The sequence below is a fragment of the Syngnathus acus genome, chromosome 9 (genome assembly GCF_901709675.1).
Source record: "Syngnathus acus chromosome 9, fSynAcu1.2, whole genome shotgun sequence".
Taxonomy (NCBI): domain Eukaryota; kingdom Metazoa; phylum Chordata; class Actinopteri; order Syngnathiformes; family Syngnathidae; genus Syngnathus; species Syngnathus acus.
Genome location: NC_051094.1, coordinates 17,729,799 through 17,750,708, shown reverse-complemented (window position 1 = coordinate 17,750,708; position 20,910 = coordinate 17,729,799). Strand labels below are relative to the sequence as shown.

General features: G+C 43.8%; 1 protein-coding gene and 1 long non-coding RNA gene across 4 annotated transcripts in view; one reads left to right on the top strand and one right to left on the bottom strand.

Annotated features, from left to right (window-relative positions):
- Positions 1-20,910, top strand: part of stxbp1b (syntaxin binding protein 1b) — a 109,031-nt gene that overhangs the window by 72,717 nt on the left and 15,404 nt on the right. For both annotated transcript variants that reach the window (XR_005098834.1, XM_037259474.1), the window contains exons 16-18: positions 2,047-2,148; positions 10,080-10,165; positions 18,135-18,292. Coding sequence is in view for 1 of the 2 variants with exons in the window: in XM_037259474.1 (XP_037115369.1) it covers positions 2,047-2,148; positions 10,080-10,165; positions 18,135-18,292 (346 nt within the window). In the remaining variant the exon portion in view is untranslated. The remainder of the gene's footprint in view (positions 1-2,046; positions 2,149-10,079; positions 10,166-18,134; positions 18,293-20,910) is intronic.
- On the bottom strand, positions 13,122-14,321 carry LOC119127558. 2 transcript variants are annotated; one of them, XR_005098844.1, is made up of 3 exons: positions 13,995-14,321; positions 13,570-13,842; positions 13,122-13,465 (listed from the first exon to the last, which is right to left on the bottom strand). It is a non-coding gene; the product is annotated as an uncharacterized LOC119127558 (long non-coding RNA). The 2 variants fall into 2 exon arrangements; XR_005098843.1 differs by having other exon boundaries at positions 13,122-13,486; positions 13,995-14,320.

The window sequence follows — 20,910 nt, the reverse complement described above, 5'->3', positions numbered from 1 at the left end:
AAAAACACGGGCATGGGAGGAGTTTGGCAAGGCTATGGAAATCAACTTCTGGATGGCTTAGAGCAGCGGTGGCCAACCCGCGGCTCGCGAGCCGCATGTGGCTCTTTGCCGGGTTTCATGCGGCTCTTCTACGTTCGCTTCGCTTGGGGGGGGGGGTTAATGGGACGTAAAACGCTGCGCGTTCGTTTCGGGGGGGGGGGTTGGGTGTTAATGGGACGTCAAACGCTGCGCGTTCGCTTCGCTTCGGGGGGGGGGGTTGGTAATGGTACGTCAAACGCTGCGTGTTCGCTTCGCTTCGGGGGGGGTTTGTGGCTCTTTGCGGTACACAGTAAAAAAATGTGGCTCTTAGTCTCTGACTGGTTGGCCACCCCTGGCTTAGAGGAAATCCTGGTCCATCCGGTGTCTCTGGAGGGGTAAGCAGTTCACCATTCACACTGTGTATAGTGGAGATGGGATGCTGCTGACCTCAACTCAGGATGGTTTGAACCGCTAAGGAGAATACTTTGAAGATATACTCGATTTCACTGACATGCTTTTCATTTTGGAAGCAGAGCCTGGAGACTCTGAGGTAGGCTTTCCTATCTCTGGGGTTGTTCACCGAGGTGGTTAAAGAACTCCTCGGAGGCTAAAGGCTCTGAATGTTGTGTGGCTGTCGTGGTTGCCACGCATCTACAACATGGGGTTGACATCGGAGATAGAACCTCTGGATTAGCAGACCAGGGTGGTGGTCCCTCTTTTTAAGAAGGGGGACCTGAAGGTGTGTTCTAACTATAGAAGTATCACATTCTCCAGCCTCCCCGGTCAGGTCTATTCAGCGGTGCTGGAGAGGAGAGTCCGTCGGGAGGTCAAATCTCAGATTCAGGACAAGCAATGTGTTTTTTGTTGGAACAGTGAACCAGCACTACAACCTTGGTAGGGTTCTCAAGGGTACATGGGAGTTCGCCCAACTAGTCTTCATGTGCTTTGTGGGCTTAGAGAAGTACTTCGACTGTCGCTCGGGGAGCTCTGTGGGGTATGCTTCGAGAATACGGAATACCAAACCCACATATAAGGGCGGTTCGGCCCTTGTCAGAGTTTGAGCCACATTGAGTAAGTAAGTCGGATTTGTTTCTGGTGACAGTTAGACTCCGCCGAGGCTGCCCCTCATTCTTCTGTTCACAACCTTTATGGACAGAATTTCTAGGCGCAGTGAGGCATTGAGGGTGTCCAGTTTGGTGATGTCAGTATTGCCTCACTGCTATTTGCAAATAATGTGCTGTTGGGTTCTTCAAGCTGTGATATTCAACTCCTACTAGAGAGGTTCGCAGCCAAGTGTTAAGCAGTTGTGATGATCAGCACCTCCAAATCTAAGACCGTCGTCCTCAGTCGGAAAAGGGCAGAGGAATGCCCTTTCTTGGTCAGTGATGAGATCCTGCCCCAAGTGGAAGAGATACCAGGGTCTTGTTCAAGAGTGAGGGCAGGATGCAGTGGGAGATCGACATGCGAATCAGTGCAGAGTCTGCCGTGATGCAGACTATGTATACGTGGTAGTGAAGAGAGAGCTGAGCCGGAAGGTCAGCTATGTTTCTATCCTCCAACTATGCTTCATGAACTGTGGGCCGTGATCGAAACAAGATCCCGGACACAAGCGGCCAACATGTGGTTACTCCGCATGGTGTTCAGGCTTTTCCTTGGAGATACTAGGGTGAGAAACTTGGTCATCCAGGAGTGACTCAGAGCCGAGACACTGCTCCGCCGCGTTGAGAGGAGCCAGATGAGGTTGCTCAGGCATCTGATTAGGATGCTTCCTGGGGTGAGGTATTCTGGGTATGTCCCACTAGAAGGAGGCCCCGGAGATGAGCCAGGACACGCTGGAGAGATTGTGTCTCTTGGCTGGCCTTGGAGCAGCTTAGGATCCCCGGGATGAGCTAGACAAGAGGGAAATTTGGGCTTCCCTCCTGAACTACAGCTCACGCAACCCGACTCCAGATAACCAGTAGAAAATGAATGAATGGATGGATGGGTTTGTAGTAATCATCATAAAAAATTCTAATGATTCCATTGCAGGCCACTTCCAAGAAAACCAAAAAGCCTGATCGTAAGGAGCGAATCAGTGAGCATACCTACCAACTCTCAAGATGGACTCCTCTCATCAAGGATCTCATTGAGGTGGGTCGTTTAGCGCAATATGATTTTGTTCTTAAAAGGGATAAGTGATATTGAGAACTACCAGAGGTGGGCAATTCACCAAATTCTGGCAGTCCGTCCTTTGTCATTGGCTTGGACAACCGTCTTCATCGTTAGTCTGTCATTATTTATAAAGTAACACAGATGAATAAAGTTTTTTTTAAACACACACAACGTTTGTGATGAAATAAAACAATGTGGTACAACAATAGTATTGTGGTTTGTGGAACTGAGAGGCATAGTCAGCTTCCTTTATCAGATGGGACTGACACAAAATAAGGAGCAGCAGACTTGGAGAATTTGGAGCAAGGAAGTCAGAGTCTCTTGTGAGTGGACTGAAATGTTTACACTGTGTCAACAACAGTTACAAAAGTAATGCAGTTTAGCAACTTACATCTTATAGTTTTGTATTATTATTACAGTTCCTAATAAATCAATCAATCAATCAATCAATATTTTTATTTGCCAAGTTTGAGCATGCCAATCAAGGAATTTGACTCCGGTAGATCTCGGCCTCTGTACAACATTTATGTAGCTAACAACATTCAGGACGACATGTGCAAAAATTGACAATTATTCTCAAACATCCCCTGATCTTAAACTCCCAGAAGGGCAAGAAAAAAACTCAAAACTCCTGCTAGGGGATTGAGAAACATTGAGAAGAGACCACAGATGGGAGGATTCCTCTTCCAGGATGACCAGGCTGCAATGGATGCAGAAAGGACACATAGTACACATAATACGGACAATCCAAAGGTAAAGCATTGAGAGCAGGATGTTATTGCACAGTAATGTCTCTGAGACTCTATGAGTGGTGTGAGTTCATCAGAGCGACAGCCTGGGGGAAGAAGCTGTGTCTGTGTCTGCCGGTTTTGGCGTACAGGGCTCTGTAACGCCGTCCGGAGAGAGTAGTTCGAACAGACTGCGACCTGGGTGAGAAGGGTCCGTAGAGATGTTACTTGCACATTTCCTGATCCTGGACAGGTACAAGTCCTGGATAGATAGTTGGTCCCGATTATCTTTTCTGCAGTCCTGATTGTCCCTTGCAGTCTGTGCTTGTCTTGTTTGGTGGCCGATCCAAACCAGACATTGATGGAGGTGGAGAGGATTGACTGGATGATTGCAGTATAGAAGGTCTTCAGCAGCTCCTGTGGCACGTTGAACTTCCTGAGCTGTCTCAGAAAGTACAGCCTTTGCTGGGCCTTCTTCCGGACAGAGTCTATGTGGCTGGTCCATTTCAGGTCCCGAGAGATTTTGAATCCCAGGAACTTGAAGGTTTCTGTGGTGAAAATAGCATTACTTTGGATAGTGAGGGGTGGAAGTGGTGAAGGGTCTCTCCTGAAGTCCACTGTCATCTCCACGGTCTTAAGCGGGTTCAGCTCAAGGTGGTTTTGGCTGCACCAGTGGACCAGACGCTCCACCTCCTGTCTGTATGCAGTCTCGTCACCATCCCGGATCAGTCCGATGAGAGTGGTGTCGTCTGCATACTTCAGGAGCTTCACAAAAGAGTCACCTGAGGAGCAATCGTTAGTGTCGAGAGAGAAGAGCAGTGGGGAGAGGATGCACCCCTGGGGGGCGCCAGGATTGGTGGTCCGGGTGTCGGATGTGATGGTCCACAGCCTCACATGCTGTCTCTTGTTGGTCAGGAAGCTGGTGATCCACTGACAGGTGGAGGAAGGCACCGCGAGCTGGATGAGCTTCTGGTGGAGGTTGTCAGGAGCAATGGTATTGAACGCCAAGCTGAAGTCCACAAACAGGATCCTGGCGTACGTCCCTGGGGTGTCCAGGTGGTGCAGGATGTAATGCAGTCTCATGTTGACCGCATCGTCCACCGACCTGTTTGCTCGGTAGGCAAACTGCAGGGGGTCGAGCAGGGGGCCCGTGATGTCCTTCAGGTGGTTCAACACTAACCTCTCGAAGGATTTCATGACCACAGATGTCAGGGCGACATGTCTATAGTCATTCAAACCTGTGATGGCGGGCTTCTTGGCCACCGGTACGATGATGGAGCTCTTGAAGCACGAGGGCACCTCACCCAGCTCCAGGGAAAGGTTGAAGATCTGTGCAAAGGTAGGTGCCAGTTGTTCAGCACAGACTTTCAGGCCGGAGGGTGACACGCCGTCTGGGCCTGGTGCCTTCCTGAACTTTTGTCTCCGGAACATCTGACACACCTCCTCCTCGCGAATCTGAAGTGCGGGTGCGGCTTCTGTAAGAGAGAGAGTAGGTGATAACGATGATGGAGGTGTGGACAGGGGGGTTGTGGGGGGAGGTGCGTATGGTGTGTATGTCGATTGTGATGCAGGAGGTCCTGTTGTGCGGGTGACTGTTCAAACCTGCAGTAAAACCTGTTTAGCTGGTTTGCGGGGGGTTGGTTTCTTGTAGCCCGTGATGCTCTGCAGACCTTTCCACACTGATGAGGGATCAGGATTGGCAGAGAGGTGTCTCTCCAAGCTCTGCCCATAGCTCCTCTTAGTTTTCCGGATCTCTCGGGTCAGTGTGTTCCTGGCCTGCCTGAAAAGGTCTCGGCCCCCACTCATGTAGCCTCCTCCTTGGCTTTGCGCAGCATCCTGAGATTTGGTGTAAACCACGGTTTGCTGATGTACGTGCAGAAGGTCTTAGTCTGCACACACAAGTCCTCACAAAAGCTGATGTCTGATGTCACAGTATCGGTGAGTTCATGCAGGTCTGAAGTTGCAGCTTAAAAAAAAAAACAATCGGTGCAGTCAAAGCAGGCTTGGAGGTCCTGCTTTGACTCCACTGTCCACTTCCTCACCACAGGCTTAGAAGTTTTTAATTTCTGCCTATAGGTTGGGATCAGATGAACTAGACAGTGGTCTGAGAGTCCTAAAGCTGCACGGGGCACAGAGCAGTATGCGTCCTTTATTACGGCGTAGCAGTGGTCCAGTGTCTGTGTCCCTCTGGTGGGACACATTATTTGCTGTCTGTATTTGGGGAGGTCGTATGCGAGGTTCGCCCTGTTAAAATCACCCAAAACAATGATTAGTGAGTTTGGTAGTATTTTCTCCATGTCTGTTACCCGATCAGCCAGCAGCTGCATGGCTTCGATCGCACGTGCGTGTGGTGGAATGTAAACGGCCGCCATTAAGCGCGAGGAGAACTCACGTGGTGAATAAAACGGCCGGCAGTTTATGAAGTGTTTCTAGGAGAGGGCTGCAAGACTCTTTCAACACCGTGACATCAGTACACCAACGTTCATTAAAAGAGAAACATAGACCACCTCCCTTTGCTTTTCCTGAGAGCTCTTTTTTCAGAGGCTTTATTACCATTCACACTACTAAAATCTGTCACGGATCGAAATGGAGCAGGGCGACCAAATGCAGCTTGGACCAGGGTTTATTGGAGAACACAAACTAACAGACTCGGCAGACTGACGTAACTTACAAACAAAACCAACAAAAGAAACTGAACAGAGACGTGAGACAAAAGACATCAAGACACTACCACAACAACAGAAACTGAACAGACGTGAGACAAAAGACAGCAATGATCCGACAGGGGAGTGACACGCAGACAGGACTTAAATACGAGACAGGTAACGAGAGGCAGGTGACTGTGATCAGTACATTGATTGTGAGTTGACACAGGAAGGGAGGGGCGAGTACACAGACGGACAGAAATCATGACAACCTCCATATAATAAAACAACCGGGGACGAGTCGTGACAAAATCACTGTCATGGTTTAGTTGTCATTGTTTGCGACACCAATCAATGTTTTAAAATTCAAAACATATTTTCAAAATGCAAGCAAGAACAAACCTAAGTAAAACGTAGCAAATAAATTGTGAAGAAACGTGTCAATTTAATTCAGTTCAGATTTCCAAGTGCAACGAAAAGTCAAAGTCAGTGTGTTTTAAATTACTGTAATTTTCGGACTATAAGTCGCGTTTTTTTCATAGTTTGGGTGGGGGGGCGACATACTGAGGAGCGACTTACCGTTTTTTTCCATGTATAATGCGCGAAATTTAACTAATTTATTGTCCTAAAATCTTGGGTGCGTATTATACATGGGTACAACGATTTTTGAAGAAAATCTCCCTCGAAATAAAACTTGAAATCACCTTTCTTCTTGTTTGTTGTCAATCGCGCAGCGCATTCAGCCATCCTGCCCAACACACTTAGTCAGTAAAATTCATAATTGACGACACATTGTTTGATGCGATGGTGCAATCCTTGATGGTGTGTTATTGTCAAATATTGTTTGTTTTATATATCACACGGATATCATACGGAGGCCGCCATGACATATGCGCAGAACGGATGCGCAAGACACGTCAATCGCGCATCGCATTCACCATCCTGCCCAACACACTTAGTCAGTAAAATTCATAATTGACGACACATCGTTTGATGGGATGATGCAATCCTTGATGGTGTGTTATTGTCAAATATTGTTTGTTTTTTAATCTCCATCGCAGACCCCATATATCATATGGAGGCCGCCATTACAGATGCGCAGAACGGATGCGCAAGACACGTCAGCTATATAAAGAGCGAGAGTTCGGTTTTCTCCCTATTAGTTTCAATTCACAGTTTAATTAGCAGTTTCAATCAGCAAATAACAAAATGCGTATTACAGGTAATATTTTATTTCACAACACTTTGCCTTGTTCCTTTCTTCTATGCTGTTCACTTCAAACACGCTCCATACGAACACAATGCTCTCGTATCAGACGTTTGCTCGATCACCTGCTCGTTTGCTGTCACAATGTACCTTACACAAATCCGAAACATTTGTTGCGGCTCCGAGTCACGACGAGGGGCAAGTTTTGGTTTCCAAGGGTGGTTTTATTCCTCTTCAACTTCTCTCCTTTTTCACATGTCCGCACGTCACTTTCCTCTCTTTTCATTTTAACCTGTCCTAACCGATTGCAGTGGTGCCTTTATGGGCAGTCGGAGAAATCAACGCCAACAAAAAAAATACATCCAGCCTAGTTAAAAAATCACCAGAAAGATCACCATGACAATTGTGAATAATAAATAAATAATTATTATGTATATTATATATATTATATTATAATAATAAATAATTGTGATAAATAACTGTAACATCACTCAAATATTGGTGATCCCGTTGAGAGTCTCACATATTTCTTCGCTATCGAGTTTGCTACTGCATGCGCAGTGATACTGACCGGCAGAATAACATCCGGTTGTTCCCAAAGATGATCTTTTTTCTGAAATAATTTTACGTTTACGGACTTAAGTAACCCGGCCGGGTCATACCAAAGACTATAAAAATGGGACCCATTGCCTCCCTGCTTGGCACTCAGCATTAAGGGTTGGAATTGGGGGGTTAGATCACCAAATGATTCCCGAGTGCGGCGCCGCTGCTGCTCACTGCTCCCCTCTCCCCCAGGGGATGGATCAAAATCACACGGGGATGGGTCAAATGCAGAGGACAAATTTCACCACACCCAGACGTGTGTGTGACGATCATTGGGACTTTAAAAAAAAAAAAAAAAAAGAATTTTTTTAAAAAGTCAAAATTTGGGTGCGTATTATACATGGGTACAGGCTTTTTTCCAGCATCGACATGCCATTTTTAGGGTGCGTATTATACATGGGGGCGCATTATACATGGAAAACAACGGAATATGTGAATATTTTCATAAATTAAAAAAAAAAAAAAAAAGTGAAACCACGCTAAAAAAACCACGATGTAGCAAGGGATTACTGTAATTTGAATTTCAAGTGACGTCAGCAGCGTGGCGCGGCGTGGCGCGGCGTGGCGGTTATTTACAAAAATGACAAAGATTGATCACAGGATGACGAAGATGACGAATGGCCCCACGTACTACCGGCATCATTAGCGGCTTTGTTTGTAAGTGACACGGAGGACGAAGAGTTTGAAGGATTTAAGGATTTGGAGTGACACAGAAGGTTTGAAAAATTATTATGGCTTTTACACACGCCCGGTCCTACTCTACGGAGCTCTCTTTAACCTCCGTGGATGGAAGTCTGGGGCCGGCGCTCAGCCGGGTGGCTGTTCGGGGAGGGTGGATGGGGCTCGGACATGGCTTTTACCCATGCCCGGTCCTACTCTATGGAGCTCTCTTTCACCTCCGTGGATGGAAGTCGGGGGCCGGTGCTCGGCCGGGTGGCTGTCCGGGGACAGTGGATGGGGCTCGGACATAGCTTTTATGCACGGCCAGTCCTATTCCATGGAGCTTTCTTTCACCTCCGTGGCTGGAAGTGCCACCTCCGGGGATGGAAGTCCACGCCGCCACACGCCTGGAAGTCGACGCCGGTGCTTGGGTCCTTGTACTTTGTTAACGCTACAATATAGTTATATACTAGATCTGTGGAATAACAACGAGGCTGACGTCAGGGCGCACGCGCGGCGTTGTTGACAAAGGTCGAGGAATTTGATCGATGGATTTAATGATTTAGAGCAGGGGTCACCAACCTTTTTGAAGTTGGGAGCTACTTCAAGGGCACCGAATAATGCAAAGGGCGACCACTTTGATAATACACTTCTGAAATAACAAAGTTACACAGTGTACCTTTAATTTTATATTTTTATTAATGATATTCTATGTGAAGACACTGAACATTAATGTTAGTGGGAAGCCTGGCATTGCATGCTCTTCACCAGTGTACTGTAAACTATTTTTAGAACTGGCCTATGGCCGACTGATGTGTTCGCTGCGGGCGACTGATGTAGTGACCCCTGATTTAGAGTGACACAGATGGTTTGATAATATTATTGCTTATATAACAGTTATTTGATATATAATTTATATATCGTTATATGAGCCTGTGGAATATTTTGAAATGCAAGCGCCGTCAGCGGCGCGCACCCATTGTTGACAAAGGACGATCGATGGATTTAATGAATTGGAGTGACACAGATGGTTTTATAAACGTGTTATTTCTGTAATAGTTTTTTGAATAACTCTGAATGTTACGTCAGGCCCGTTCTCAGCTCTTCGTTTGTGTTTATGTCACGTTAGCATACCTATCATTTAGCCTGTTGTTGCTCGTTCATGTCTGTTCTTGGTGTTGGATTTTGTCGAATAAATTTCCCCCAAAATGCGACTTATACTCCGGAGCGACTTATATATATGTTTTTTTTCCACGTTATTGTGCATTTTATGGCTATTGTGACCTATATTCCGGAGCGACTTTTAGTCCGAAAAATACGGTAATTTTTTGCAACTGCAATATTATCAATTGCAGTATATCTTAAATGGTGATCATTCAGATTGGCTGAAAAAGTTAGTTAAGTTAAAGTCCCAATGATCGTCACACACACATCTGGGTGTGGTAAAATTTGTCCTCTGCATTTAACCCAACCCCGTGTGATTTTGATCCATCCCCTGGGGGAGAGGGGAGCAGTGAGCAGCAGCGGTGCCGCGCTCGGGAATCATTTGGTGATCTAACCCCCCAATTCCAACCCTTGATGCTGAGTGCCAAGCAGGGAGGCAATGGGTCCAATTTTTATAGTCTTTGGTATGACCCGGCCGGGGTTTGAACCCACAACCTTCCAGTCTCAGGGTGGACACTCTATCACTAGGCCACTGAGCTGGAAGGGAGTAAAATGCAAAACTGCCTCTGAGCGGAGCGGAAGACGTGCGCTGTTCGACTACGTCATGCTATGGCAACTCCAGTTAGACAAACGACTTTATGGCCCATAAAATGTGTTCATACTTTAATTCTCGTCTGTCTGTCAGTCTATCTGTCCGTCCGTTTTGTTTGACAAATTATCATTTATACATCTATCACTGTTATTTGTGTGTAAATTAATTTGAGTATGTACGTATGAGTCATTTATGGTTCATTGTCTAGCAGGTATTAGCAGTGTGTCAGCTGAACAGCCATGATTGGTAGTTTAAGTATGGGTTAGAATAAAATCTGTCAAAGTCAGGACATTTACCTTGTGTTCCAACAGGATGCCATTGAGGATAAACTTGACACCAAGCAATACCCATACATTTCCCAGAGACAGGCATCAGCTAAATCCAATGCTCCATCAAGGTTAGTATATCACAGTATTACATATTTTATATCCGGTTGATTGTAGTGCAATTGAACAAATATCCATACATCTATCTTCTTAATTGCTTTTGTCCTCACGAGGGTTGTGTGCGTTCTGGAGCCTATCCCAGCTGACAACAGTAGGTAACCCGGATCTGGTTGCTAGCTAATCGCAACAAATATCAAATACATTATTAGTGTGAAGGTGAAGATAATTATTGTTATTCCTGTCCTTCATTAGTGTGAAGGTGAAGACCTTCACACTATTGTTATTCCTGTCCTCTATTAGTGTGAAGGTGAAGACCTTCACACTATTGTTATTCCTGTCCTTTATTATTAGTGTGAAGGTGAAGACCTTCACACTATTGTTATTCCTGTCCTTTATTATTAGTGTGAAGGTGAAACCTTCACACTATTGTTATTCCTGTACTTCATTATTATTCTACATCTTCTGCTCACTTTTTTGCTGATTAACTACTTCCACATACTTCAACCGATTCACTCCGTTCCACTTTTCACTTATTCCAAATATTCATGACATGGGTGCTTACATTTTTTTCCTTCCAAAAATTTTCCGTTTTCACAAAATTCACAAATTTCCGGCAATTTTTTCCCCATTCATTCTTAATGGCAGATTCAACATTTCACATTTACGTTGTTCCAGTTTGAAATTCACATCATTCAACACATTCAAATCACATTGGGGACATTCCCAAACTTGCCAAATTCAAAATTTTCACGTTTTCATCTTTTATTTTGAAATTCACACCCAATTCACCAATATTTCCTTTTTCCCTTCTCATTTCTACATTTTTCAACCCATTCAACCCATTCCAACTTTCAACTGTTCATTATCTTTCTACCTATTCCACAACTTCCCAAAAACTTCACATCTTTTATTTTGAAATTCACACCCAATTCCTTTTTCCCTTCTCATTTCTACATTTTTCAACCGATTCAACCCATTCCAACTTTCAACTGTTCATCATTTTTCTACCTATTCCACAACTTCCCACTTACCAAAAACTTCACATCTTTTATTTTGAAATTCACACCCAATTCCTTTTTCCCTTCTCATTTCTACATTTTTCAACCGATTCAACCCATTCCAACTTTCAACTGTTGATCATTTTTCTACCTATTCCACAACTTACCAAAAACTTCACATCTTTTATTTTGAAATTCACACCCAATTCCTTTTCCCCATCTCATTTCTACATTTTTCAACCGGTTCAACCCATTCCAACTTTCAACTGTTCATCATTTTTCTACCTATTCTACAACTTCCCACTTACCAAAAACTTCACATCTTTTATTTTGAAATTCACACCCAATTCCTTTTTCCCTTCTCATTTCTACATTTTTCAACCGATTCAACCCATTCCAACTTTCAACTGTTCATCATTTTTCTACCTATTCCACAACTTCCCACTTACCAAAAACTTCACATCTTTTATTTTGAAATTCACACCCAATTCCTTTTCCCTTCTCATTTCTACATTTTTCAACCGATTCAACCCATTCCAACTTTCAACTGTTCATCATTTTTCTACCTATTCCACTACTTACCAAAAACTTCACATCTTTTATTTTGAAATTCACACCCAATTCCTTTTTCCCTTCTCATTTCTACATTTTTCAACCGATTCAACCCATTCCAACTTTCAACTGTTCATCATTTTTCTACCTATTCCACAACTTCCCAAAAACTTCACATCTTTTATTTTGAAATTCACACCCAATTCCTTTTTCCCTTCTCATTTCTACATTTTTCAACCGATTCAACCCATTCCAACTTTCAACTGTTCATTATCTTTCTACCTATTCCACAACTTACCAAAAACTTCACATCTTTTATTTTGGAATTCACACCCAATTCCTTTTTCCCTTCTCATTTCTACATTTTTCAACCGATTCAACCCATTCCAACTTTCAACTGTTCATCATTTTTCTACCTATTCCACAACTTCCCAAAAACTCCACATCTTTTATTTTGAAATTCACACCCAATTCCTTTTTCCCTTCTCATTTCTACATTTTTCAACCGATTCAACCCATTCCAACTTTCAACTGTTCATTATCTTTCTACCTATTCCACAACTTACCAAAAACTTCATCTTTTATTTTGAAATTCACACCCAATTCCTTTTTCCCTTCTCATTTCTACATTTTTCAACCGATTCAACCCATTCCAACTTTCAACTGTTCATTATCTTTCTACCTATTCCACAACTTACCAAAAACTTCATCTTTTATTTTGAAATTCACACCCAATTCCTTTTTCCCTTCTCATTTCTACATTTTTCAACCGATTCAACCCATTCCAACTTTCAACTGTTCATCATTTTTCTACCTATTCCACAACTTCCCACTTACCAAAAACTTCACATCTTTTATTTTGAAATTCACACCCAATTCCTTTTCCCTTCTCATTTCTACATTTTTCAACCGATTCAACTTGTTTCAACATCATTCTTCTTCACCTTCACACGCAATTTCTTCAGGAATTGCAATTCTAGTTATTATTATTATTCTACTTATTCCGCTCACTTTTGTGACGCTTAACTACTTCCACATACTTCAACCGATTCACTCCGTTCCACTTTTCACTTATTCCAACATTTGCTCTAACTTCTACATTTTTTAACCGATTCAACCCGTTCCATCTTTCAACTGTTCATCTTTTGCCTACCTATTCCACAACTTCACACTTAACAAAAATTCCAAATTTTCAAATTTGAAATTCAACCAAATTCTCTACAATTTTGTTTTTCTACTCTAATTTCTACATTTTTTAACCGATTCAACCCGTTCCAACTTTCAACTGTTCATCTTTTGCCTACCTATTCCACACCTTCCCACTTACCAAAATTTCCAAATTTTCAATTTTGAAATTCACACCAAATTTTCCAAAAATTTAGTTTTTCCCTTCTAATTTCTACATTTTTCAATCGATTCAACCCATTCCAATTTTATTCATTTTGTTCACCTTATGCTTACCATATTCACCCCCTTCACCCCCACTTCCACTATGCTTACACAATTCAACCGTTGACCCCCACTTCCAGTGTGGCGGCCATCTTGGATTGACCCTGAAGTGCCCCCAATGAACCCAGAATGAACCGGAAGTGCCCCAAATCAAACCGGAAGTGACCCCAAATGAACCGGAAGTGACCTTAGGTAAACCGGAAGTGACCCCAAATAAAACCGGAAGTGACCTTTTTAAACCGGAAGCGACCTTTTTAAACAGGAAGTGACCCCAAATAAACCGGAAGTGACTTTAGCTAAACCGGAAGTGACCTAAATTAAACCGGAAATGACCTTAGCTAAACCGGAAGTGACCTAAATTAAACCGGAAGTGACCTTAGGTAAACCGAAAGTGACCCAAATACACCCGAAGTGACCTGAATCAAACCGGAAGTGACCTTATTTCAACACAAAGTGCCCCAAATAGCTACATTTTCGCTAACTTTTGCAATTTTTGTCCGATTAAACCCGTTTCAACATTTTAACCCCAAAAGTGAACGTTTCGTTCCAAATTTCAAAACATTTTGGCGCAATTGCTTTTTTTTTAAATTCCCATTCATTCTCTATGGGGATTCAACATTTGCTCTAACTTCTACATTTTTTAACCGATTCAACCCGTTCCAACTTTCAACTGTTCATCTTTTGCCTACCTATTCCACAACTTCCCACTTACCAAAAATTTTACATTTTCAAATTTGAAATTCACACCCAATTTTCCAAAATTTCCTTTTTCCCTTCTAATTTCTACATTTTTCAACCGATTCAACCCATTCCAAGTTTCAATTGTTCATCTCTTGCCTACCCATTCCACAACTTTCCACTTACAGAAAATTTCAAATTTGAAATTCTACCAAATTCTCCAAAATTTCGTTTTTCTACTCTAATTTCTACATTTCTCTACCGATTCAACCCATTCCAACTTTCAACTCTTCATCTTTTGCCTACCTATTCCACAACTTCCCACTTACCAAAAATTCCAAACTTTCAAATTTGAAATTCAACCAAATTCTCCAAAATTCCGTATTTCACCTCTAATTTCTGCATTTTTCAACCGATTCAACTCGTTTCAACATCATTCTGCAGCATACCCCAAGTATTTATTCAACTTCTCACGCAATTTCTTCAGGAATTGCAAATTCTAGTTATTATTATTCTACTTATTCCGCTCACTTTTTTGACGCTTAACTACTTCCACATAGGGTTTTCTCCGGGCACTCCGGTTTCCTCCCACATCACAAAACATGCTTGATAGGCCGATTGAAGACTCCAAATTGTCCCTAGGTGTGAGTGCGAGTGCAAATGGTTGTTTGTCTCTGTGTGCCCTGCGATTGGATGGCAACCGGTTCAGGGTGTCCCCCGCCTACTGCCCGATGACGGTTGGGATAGGCTCCAGCACACCCGCGACCCCCGTGGGGACTAAGCGGTTCAGAAAATGGATGGATGGATGGATACTTCCACATACTTCAACCGATTCACTCCGTTCTACTTTTCACTTATTCCAAATATTCATGACACCGTTGCTTACATTTATTTCGTTCAAAATATTTTCCGTTTTCACAAAATTCAGGCAAATTTTTCCCCATTCATTCTTAATGGCAAATTCAACATTTCACATTTACGTTGTTCCAGTTTGAAATTCACATAATTCAACACATTCAAATCACATTGGGGACATTCCCAAACTTATGTTTAAAATTTGCACAAACTTTTGCAAAATTTCACACTTCTTATTTCTACATACTTCAACCGATTCCAACTTTCAACTGTTCATCTTTTCTCTACCTATTCCACATCTTCCCACTTACCAAAAATTAAAAAATTTCACGTTTTCACGTTTAAAATTTGCACAAAATTTCACAAAATTTCATTTTTCACTTCTAATTACTACATTTTTCAACCGATTCAACCTGTTTCAACTTTGAACATCTTTCTGCAGCTTTCCCCAAGTATTTATTCAACTTCTTCGCATTCACACGCAATTTCTCCAGAAATTGCAATTTCTAGTGATTATTATGATCTGTTACCCCATAACTGTTTTGTTTGTTTCCTAGAATGGGACTCATGAGTGCATCTCAGGATGAACAATCCTATTTTGGATAAACATTACAATCAGTTCACATTCATACTTCCTCAATGTCTGGATTTTGTCATATTACCATTCATGCTTTTATTCACTAAGAAAAGAAAATTGTCTATTTTCCTCATATTCATCAAAGTACATGTATTTCAGGTCATGAAGGGTTTGGCCAATTTGCTATCATTTAGCATGTTTGCTGTCAAATGCAGCAGGTGATGAATGCAAATATATTTGGGCAGAATCTTATTCTATGGATTTTTTTCTGCATGTACAAACTGGATTCGGTTGAAGTCGGGAAATTGTGTAAAATGTAAATAAAAACAAAATACAATGATTTGAAAATCCTTTCCAACCTATAGCCAATTGAATACACTACAAAGACAACATATTTAATGCTCAAACTCATAAACTTTATTTTATTTTACAAATAATGATTAACTTAGAATTTCATGGCTGCAAAACGTGCAGTAGAAGGTGGGAAAGGGCATGTTTACCACTTCGTTACATCACCTTTCCTTTTAATAACACTCAATAAACGTTTTGGAATAGAGGAGACTAATTCTCTTAACTTCTCATGTGCAATTCTTTCCCATTCTTGCTTGATGAACCGCTTCAGTTGTTCAACAGTCCGGGGTCTTCCCTGTCGTATTTTACGCTTCATAATGCGCCACACATTTTCAATGGGAGACAGGTCTGGACTGCAAGCGGGCCAGGGGAGAACCTGGACTCTTTTACTTTGTTTACTATTGTAACACATGCAGAATGTGGCTTGGCATTATCTTGCTGAAATAAGCAGCGGCGTCCATGAAAAAGACGTCGCTTGGATTGCAGCATATGTTGCTCCAAAATCTGTATGTACTTTTCAGCATTTATGTTGCCTTCACAGAAATGTAAGTCACCTACGCCAGTGGTCCCCAACCTTTTTTGCGCCACGGACCGGTTACATGTCAGAAATATTTTCGCGGACCGGCATTTATATAAATAAATAATACATTTATATAAATAAATAAATAATACATTTATAATAAATATATAAATACGATGAAATAAAATGATACGACTGACATAAAAACAAGTACAAATGACAAAAATAAAACTCACCATTACGTTGAATTAGTGGGAGCACTGAGTTTGTTTCTCAGAAACGAGCCGGTCCCATCTAGACGTAATCGGAGACAATGACACCCGAAGTGATTAAGGTTTGTCTTTTATTGCAGGATGCTTGGTCTCCATGTGTTGAAGCAGTTTTGAATGCTTCATTGCCTGGTTAGTTAGCCTGTCGCCACATATTAGCTTTGCGGGCTCGACTGGGGAAACATGTCACGTGACCGGGACGAGTGTCTTGACCTGAATTAATTGATCGTCGATAATTTTTTTTTTTTCTGTGCGGCTTGGCGGCCCGGTACCAAGTGACCCACGGACCGGTACCGGTCCGCGGCCCGGTGGTTGGGGACCACTGACCTACGCCATGGGAACTAATGCACCCCCATACCATCACAGATGTTGGCTTTTGAACTTTGCGTTGATAACAGTCCGGATGGTCCGCTTCCTCTTTGGTCCGGAGGACACAACGTCCAGTGTTTCCAAAAACTATTTGAATAGTGGACTCATCAGACCACAAAACACTTTTCCATTGTGCATCAGTCCATTTTACATGAGCTCGGGCCCAGAGAACCCGGCGGTGTTTCTGGATGTTGTTCATAAACGGCTTTTGCTTTGCATGGTAGAGTTTTAACTCGCACTTACTGATGTAGTGATGAACTGTATTTACTGACAGTGGTTTTCTGAAGTTTTCCTGAGCCGATTTGGTGATATCCTTTACACACTCATGTCGGTTTTTAAGGCAATGCCGTCTGAGGGATCAAAGGTCAGGGTCATTCAGTCTTGGTTTCCGGCCGTGGCGCTTATGTGCAGTGATTTCACCAGATTCTCCGAACCTTTTGATGATATTATGGACCGTAGATGTTGAAATCCCTAAATTCCTTGCAATTTTGCTTTGAGAAATGTTGTTTTTAAACTGTTCAACTATTTTCTCATGCAGTTGTGGACAAAGTGGTGAACCTCGCCCCATCCTTGCTTGTGAATGACTGAGCATGTTTGGGGAGGCTCCTTTTATACCCAATCATGGTACCCAATTAGCCTGATCACATGTGGGATGTTCCAAATAGGTGTTTGATGAGCTTTTCTCAGCTTTCTCAGTATTTTTTGCCACCTTTCCCAACTTCTACTGGAAATGTTGCAGCCATGAAATTCAAAGTTAATTATTATTTGGCAAAAAACAATTAAGTTTATCAGTTTGAACATTAAATATGTTGTCTTTGTAGTGTATCAATTGAATATGGGTTGAGAAGGATTTTCAAATCGTATTTTGGTTTTATTTACATTTATTTACGGCCGGGTCATACCAAAGACTATAAAAATCTCAGCATTAAGGGTTGGAATTTGGGGGGTTAGATCACCAAATGATTCCCGAGCGCGGCACCGCTGCTGCTCACTGCTCCCCTCTCCCCCAGGGGATGGATCAAAATCACACGGGGATGGGTTAAATGCAGAGGACAAATTTCACCACACCCAGATGTGTGTGTGACGATCATTGGGACTTTAACTTCAACTTTACACAATTTCCCAACTTCAACCGAATCCGGTTTGTAACTGTAAGCTGTGACTGCTGTGTAATTTTCGCAGATGAGCCTTCAATATGAAATATTGTGTTTTGGCTGCATGAACATACAATTCAATCTCTAGGCACTTGTTTACTCACCTTTCCTGCATGTGTATGGTCTGGTTCAGTGTGTGATGTAATGAATACGGTATAAATGTAAATAGATATTTATGTCATGTTTCTCTTTTTTTCTTTTTATCTAGTACTGCCCGCTATGGTAACTGGCACAAAAACCGGGGCCCCACAGAGGTGAAGACGGGGCCAAGGGTTATTGTCTTCATTGTTGGAGGAATGACCTACAGTGAGATGCGCTGTGTGTATGAGGTCACCCAAGCCAATGGCAAATGGGAGGCCCTAATTGGTACGTTCTCAGATAGTTACAGGCCTACCCTACTAATTTTTATCCATTACTTTTGGTTGTAAATGGACTGCACTGTAGCACTTTATCTACACCATATGGTGCCAAAATCGCTTTACAATGATTCACATTCATCCATTCCAAGACACACATTCATATACCAATGGGAGGCTGCTGCCATCCAAGGCGCTGCCAGATCTACTGGGAGCAAATTGGTTGTAGTGTTCATAGATGTAAAATTCCTCGGTCTCCAAGTTTATACCTGTGAAAGACCTGTAGAAAGAAAGGGTTATAGATATTTTTCACTAGTTTTCTGACACTGAGCCATGATTAGTTGTGACCTGGCAACTGTGATGTCATTTTCAGTCAACAGCAAGTGGCATATTGGGTTCCCCCTCTGAGATGGCTAAAAAAAACAGATGAATCTTGCTGCTAAGCATTAATCACAACACTGTGTTTCGACTAGTTTGGGTACATACAACATTGTAATGCCCTCGACGTGGTCGAAGATGAAACCAGTAGCGGGTGCAACTTAGTTGCTTTTATTGAACTCAAAATAACAACTTACTCATGGGCTGCTGGCAGCCACAACTCACGCCCATCTACTCCACACTCGCACACTTGTGCCCTCGTTCCGCGTCATTTCCTGCCCAACCGGGTCCCCCGCCCTCACATTTCCCATAATGCACAATAACAAACTGCCTCCCCTTTATGAAACTGCCTCCCCTTTATGAAACTGCCCTCCTCTTTATGAAACCCTCGACCCCTAGGGGTCAACAAACAAAGTCCTCCAGCGGTCGCGGTCTTCGCCTCGTCCTCTGAGGGCGGTCTGGCCTGTATCCATCTCCAGCCGGCTGAGCAGGGACATCCATGGACGATACCGTCTCAAATACGGGCACATCACTGCCCTGGTATGGGGCTAACCTGTCTCGATGCAGGGCTACTCTCCTACCCCGATGGGGAACTGCCACTTGGTACACCACCTCCCCCACCCGCTCGAGCACTCGTTATGCTCCATCCCAATGGCAGTCTAACTTGGGGTAGCGCCCCCTCTTATGCTTAGGTGTGTACACCCAAACTAGCTCATCGACTAGAAAGCTCCGCCCCTTGCTCCGCACATCATAGGTCCGCTTTTTGCGCACGCCGGCTTTATCGAGCTGGTCCCGGGCAAATGCATGCGCGACCTCCAACCGGCCTCCAAGCATACTCCAACCCCGGCTGCCCCTCACAGCTGTCTAGGAGTCGCCCAAAAGCCATCCACTGGCGTCCCGGCCAAGCATCAGCAGAGCAGCGGTGCAGCTAGTTGAACTTTGGACAGCTGAACAATAGGCCATCAGTACCAGCGGAATGTGTCGGTCCCAGTCACGCTGGTGTTTTGAGGTGAGGATGGCGAGCTGCTGCTGCATGGTGCAGTTAAACCGTTCCACCAAGCCATCACTCTGTGGATGCAAAGGTGTTGTGCATGTCTTCTGCATGTCCAGGCGTTCACAAAGGGCAGCAAAAACCTTGGACCCAAAGTTCCTGCCCTGGTCACTGTGGAGAATATCTGCAGTTCCAAACCGGCAGAACATGCCCCGACGTTACTTGCGACACCCCCGCATGCCGACATCGCTAGCATCTGTGTCCAGGCAAGGTTGGATCCGGTGGTGCAAGGACAGGAGCGCTCGTGAGGGCTCTTCTTAGGTTGGAGAATACCTCCTGACAGTCCGGCATCCACACAAAGGGTTGGTTGTCTCGAAGAAGATGAAACAATGGACGAAAATCCCTTGACTGTAATACGAGGCAAGCCCCAAGATTTGACTTTCTCCTCCAGCGTACCGATGCTCTCTCCATTCACTCGGTGGTCCAGAAACTCCACTTCCCGCTGCATAAAGTGGCACTTCTCTGGATGCAGTTTCAGTTGCAATTCTCCCTAGCTCAGAGATTTGAGAACGGCTGCGAAGGTCCGGTCATGAACTAGAACGTCGTCTAGATGCACCAAACATTCTTGCTGGGGAATGTTTGCGAGCACAGTGTCCATCAAACGCTCAAACGTCCCTGGGGCATTGCATAGTCCAAAACTAATGACCTTAAACTGCCAATGTCCTCTGATGGTACAGAATGCTGTCTTAGGTCTGGACTCAACGGTGAGGGGGACCTGCCAATAGCCACTGCGCAAGTCGAGTGACGAGAACCATGCAGACCCTGAGACCAGATCCAAAGTCTCATCTATCCTCGGGGGCGGGTAGCAATCCTTCCTTGTCACTTTATTGAGTGGCCTGAGATCCACACTGCTGTTTTTTCTCGGGACCATGACCACACCAGCTTCCCACGGGCTGTTGGACAGCTCGATGATCCCTGCCTCCAGCATGGCGCAGACCTCCTGATCTGCAGTCTCCTGTCGGGCCAGAGGCAGACGCCGCAGACGCACCTTGACAGTTCCTGCCTCACCGCTGTCGATGTGATGCTCAACCAAGTGAGTGAGGCCCACGTCATTCTCATTGAGGGCAAAGATGCTCTCAAACTCCCAGAAGACCTGCCACAACTGCTCCTTCTGCTCAGCAGTCAGCCCTTTGCGGTTCCTTTCCCAGATGGACCGGATTGCCCCAGTTCGGTCTTTTGCTGCCACTGACAATTCTGGG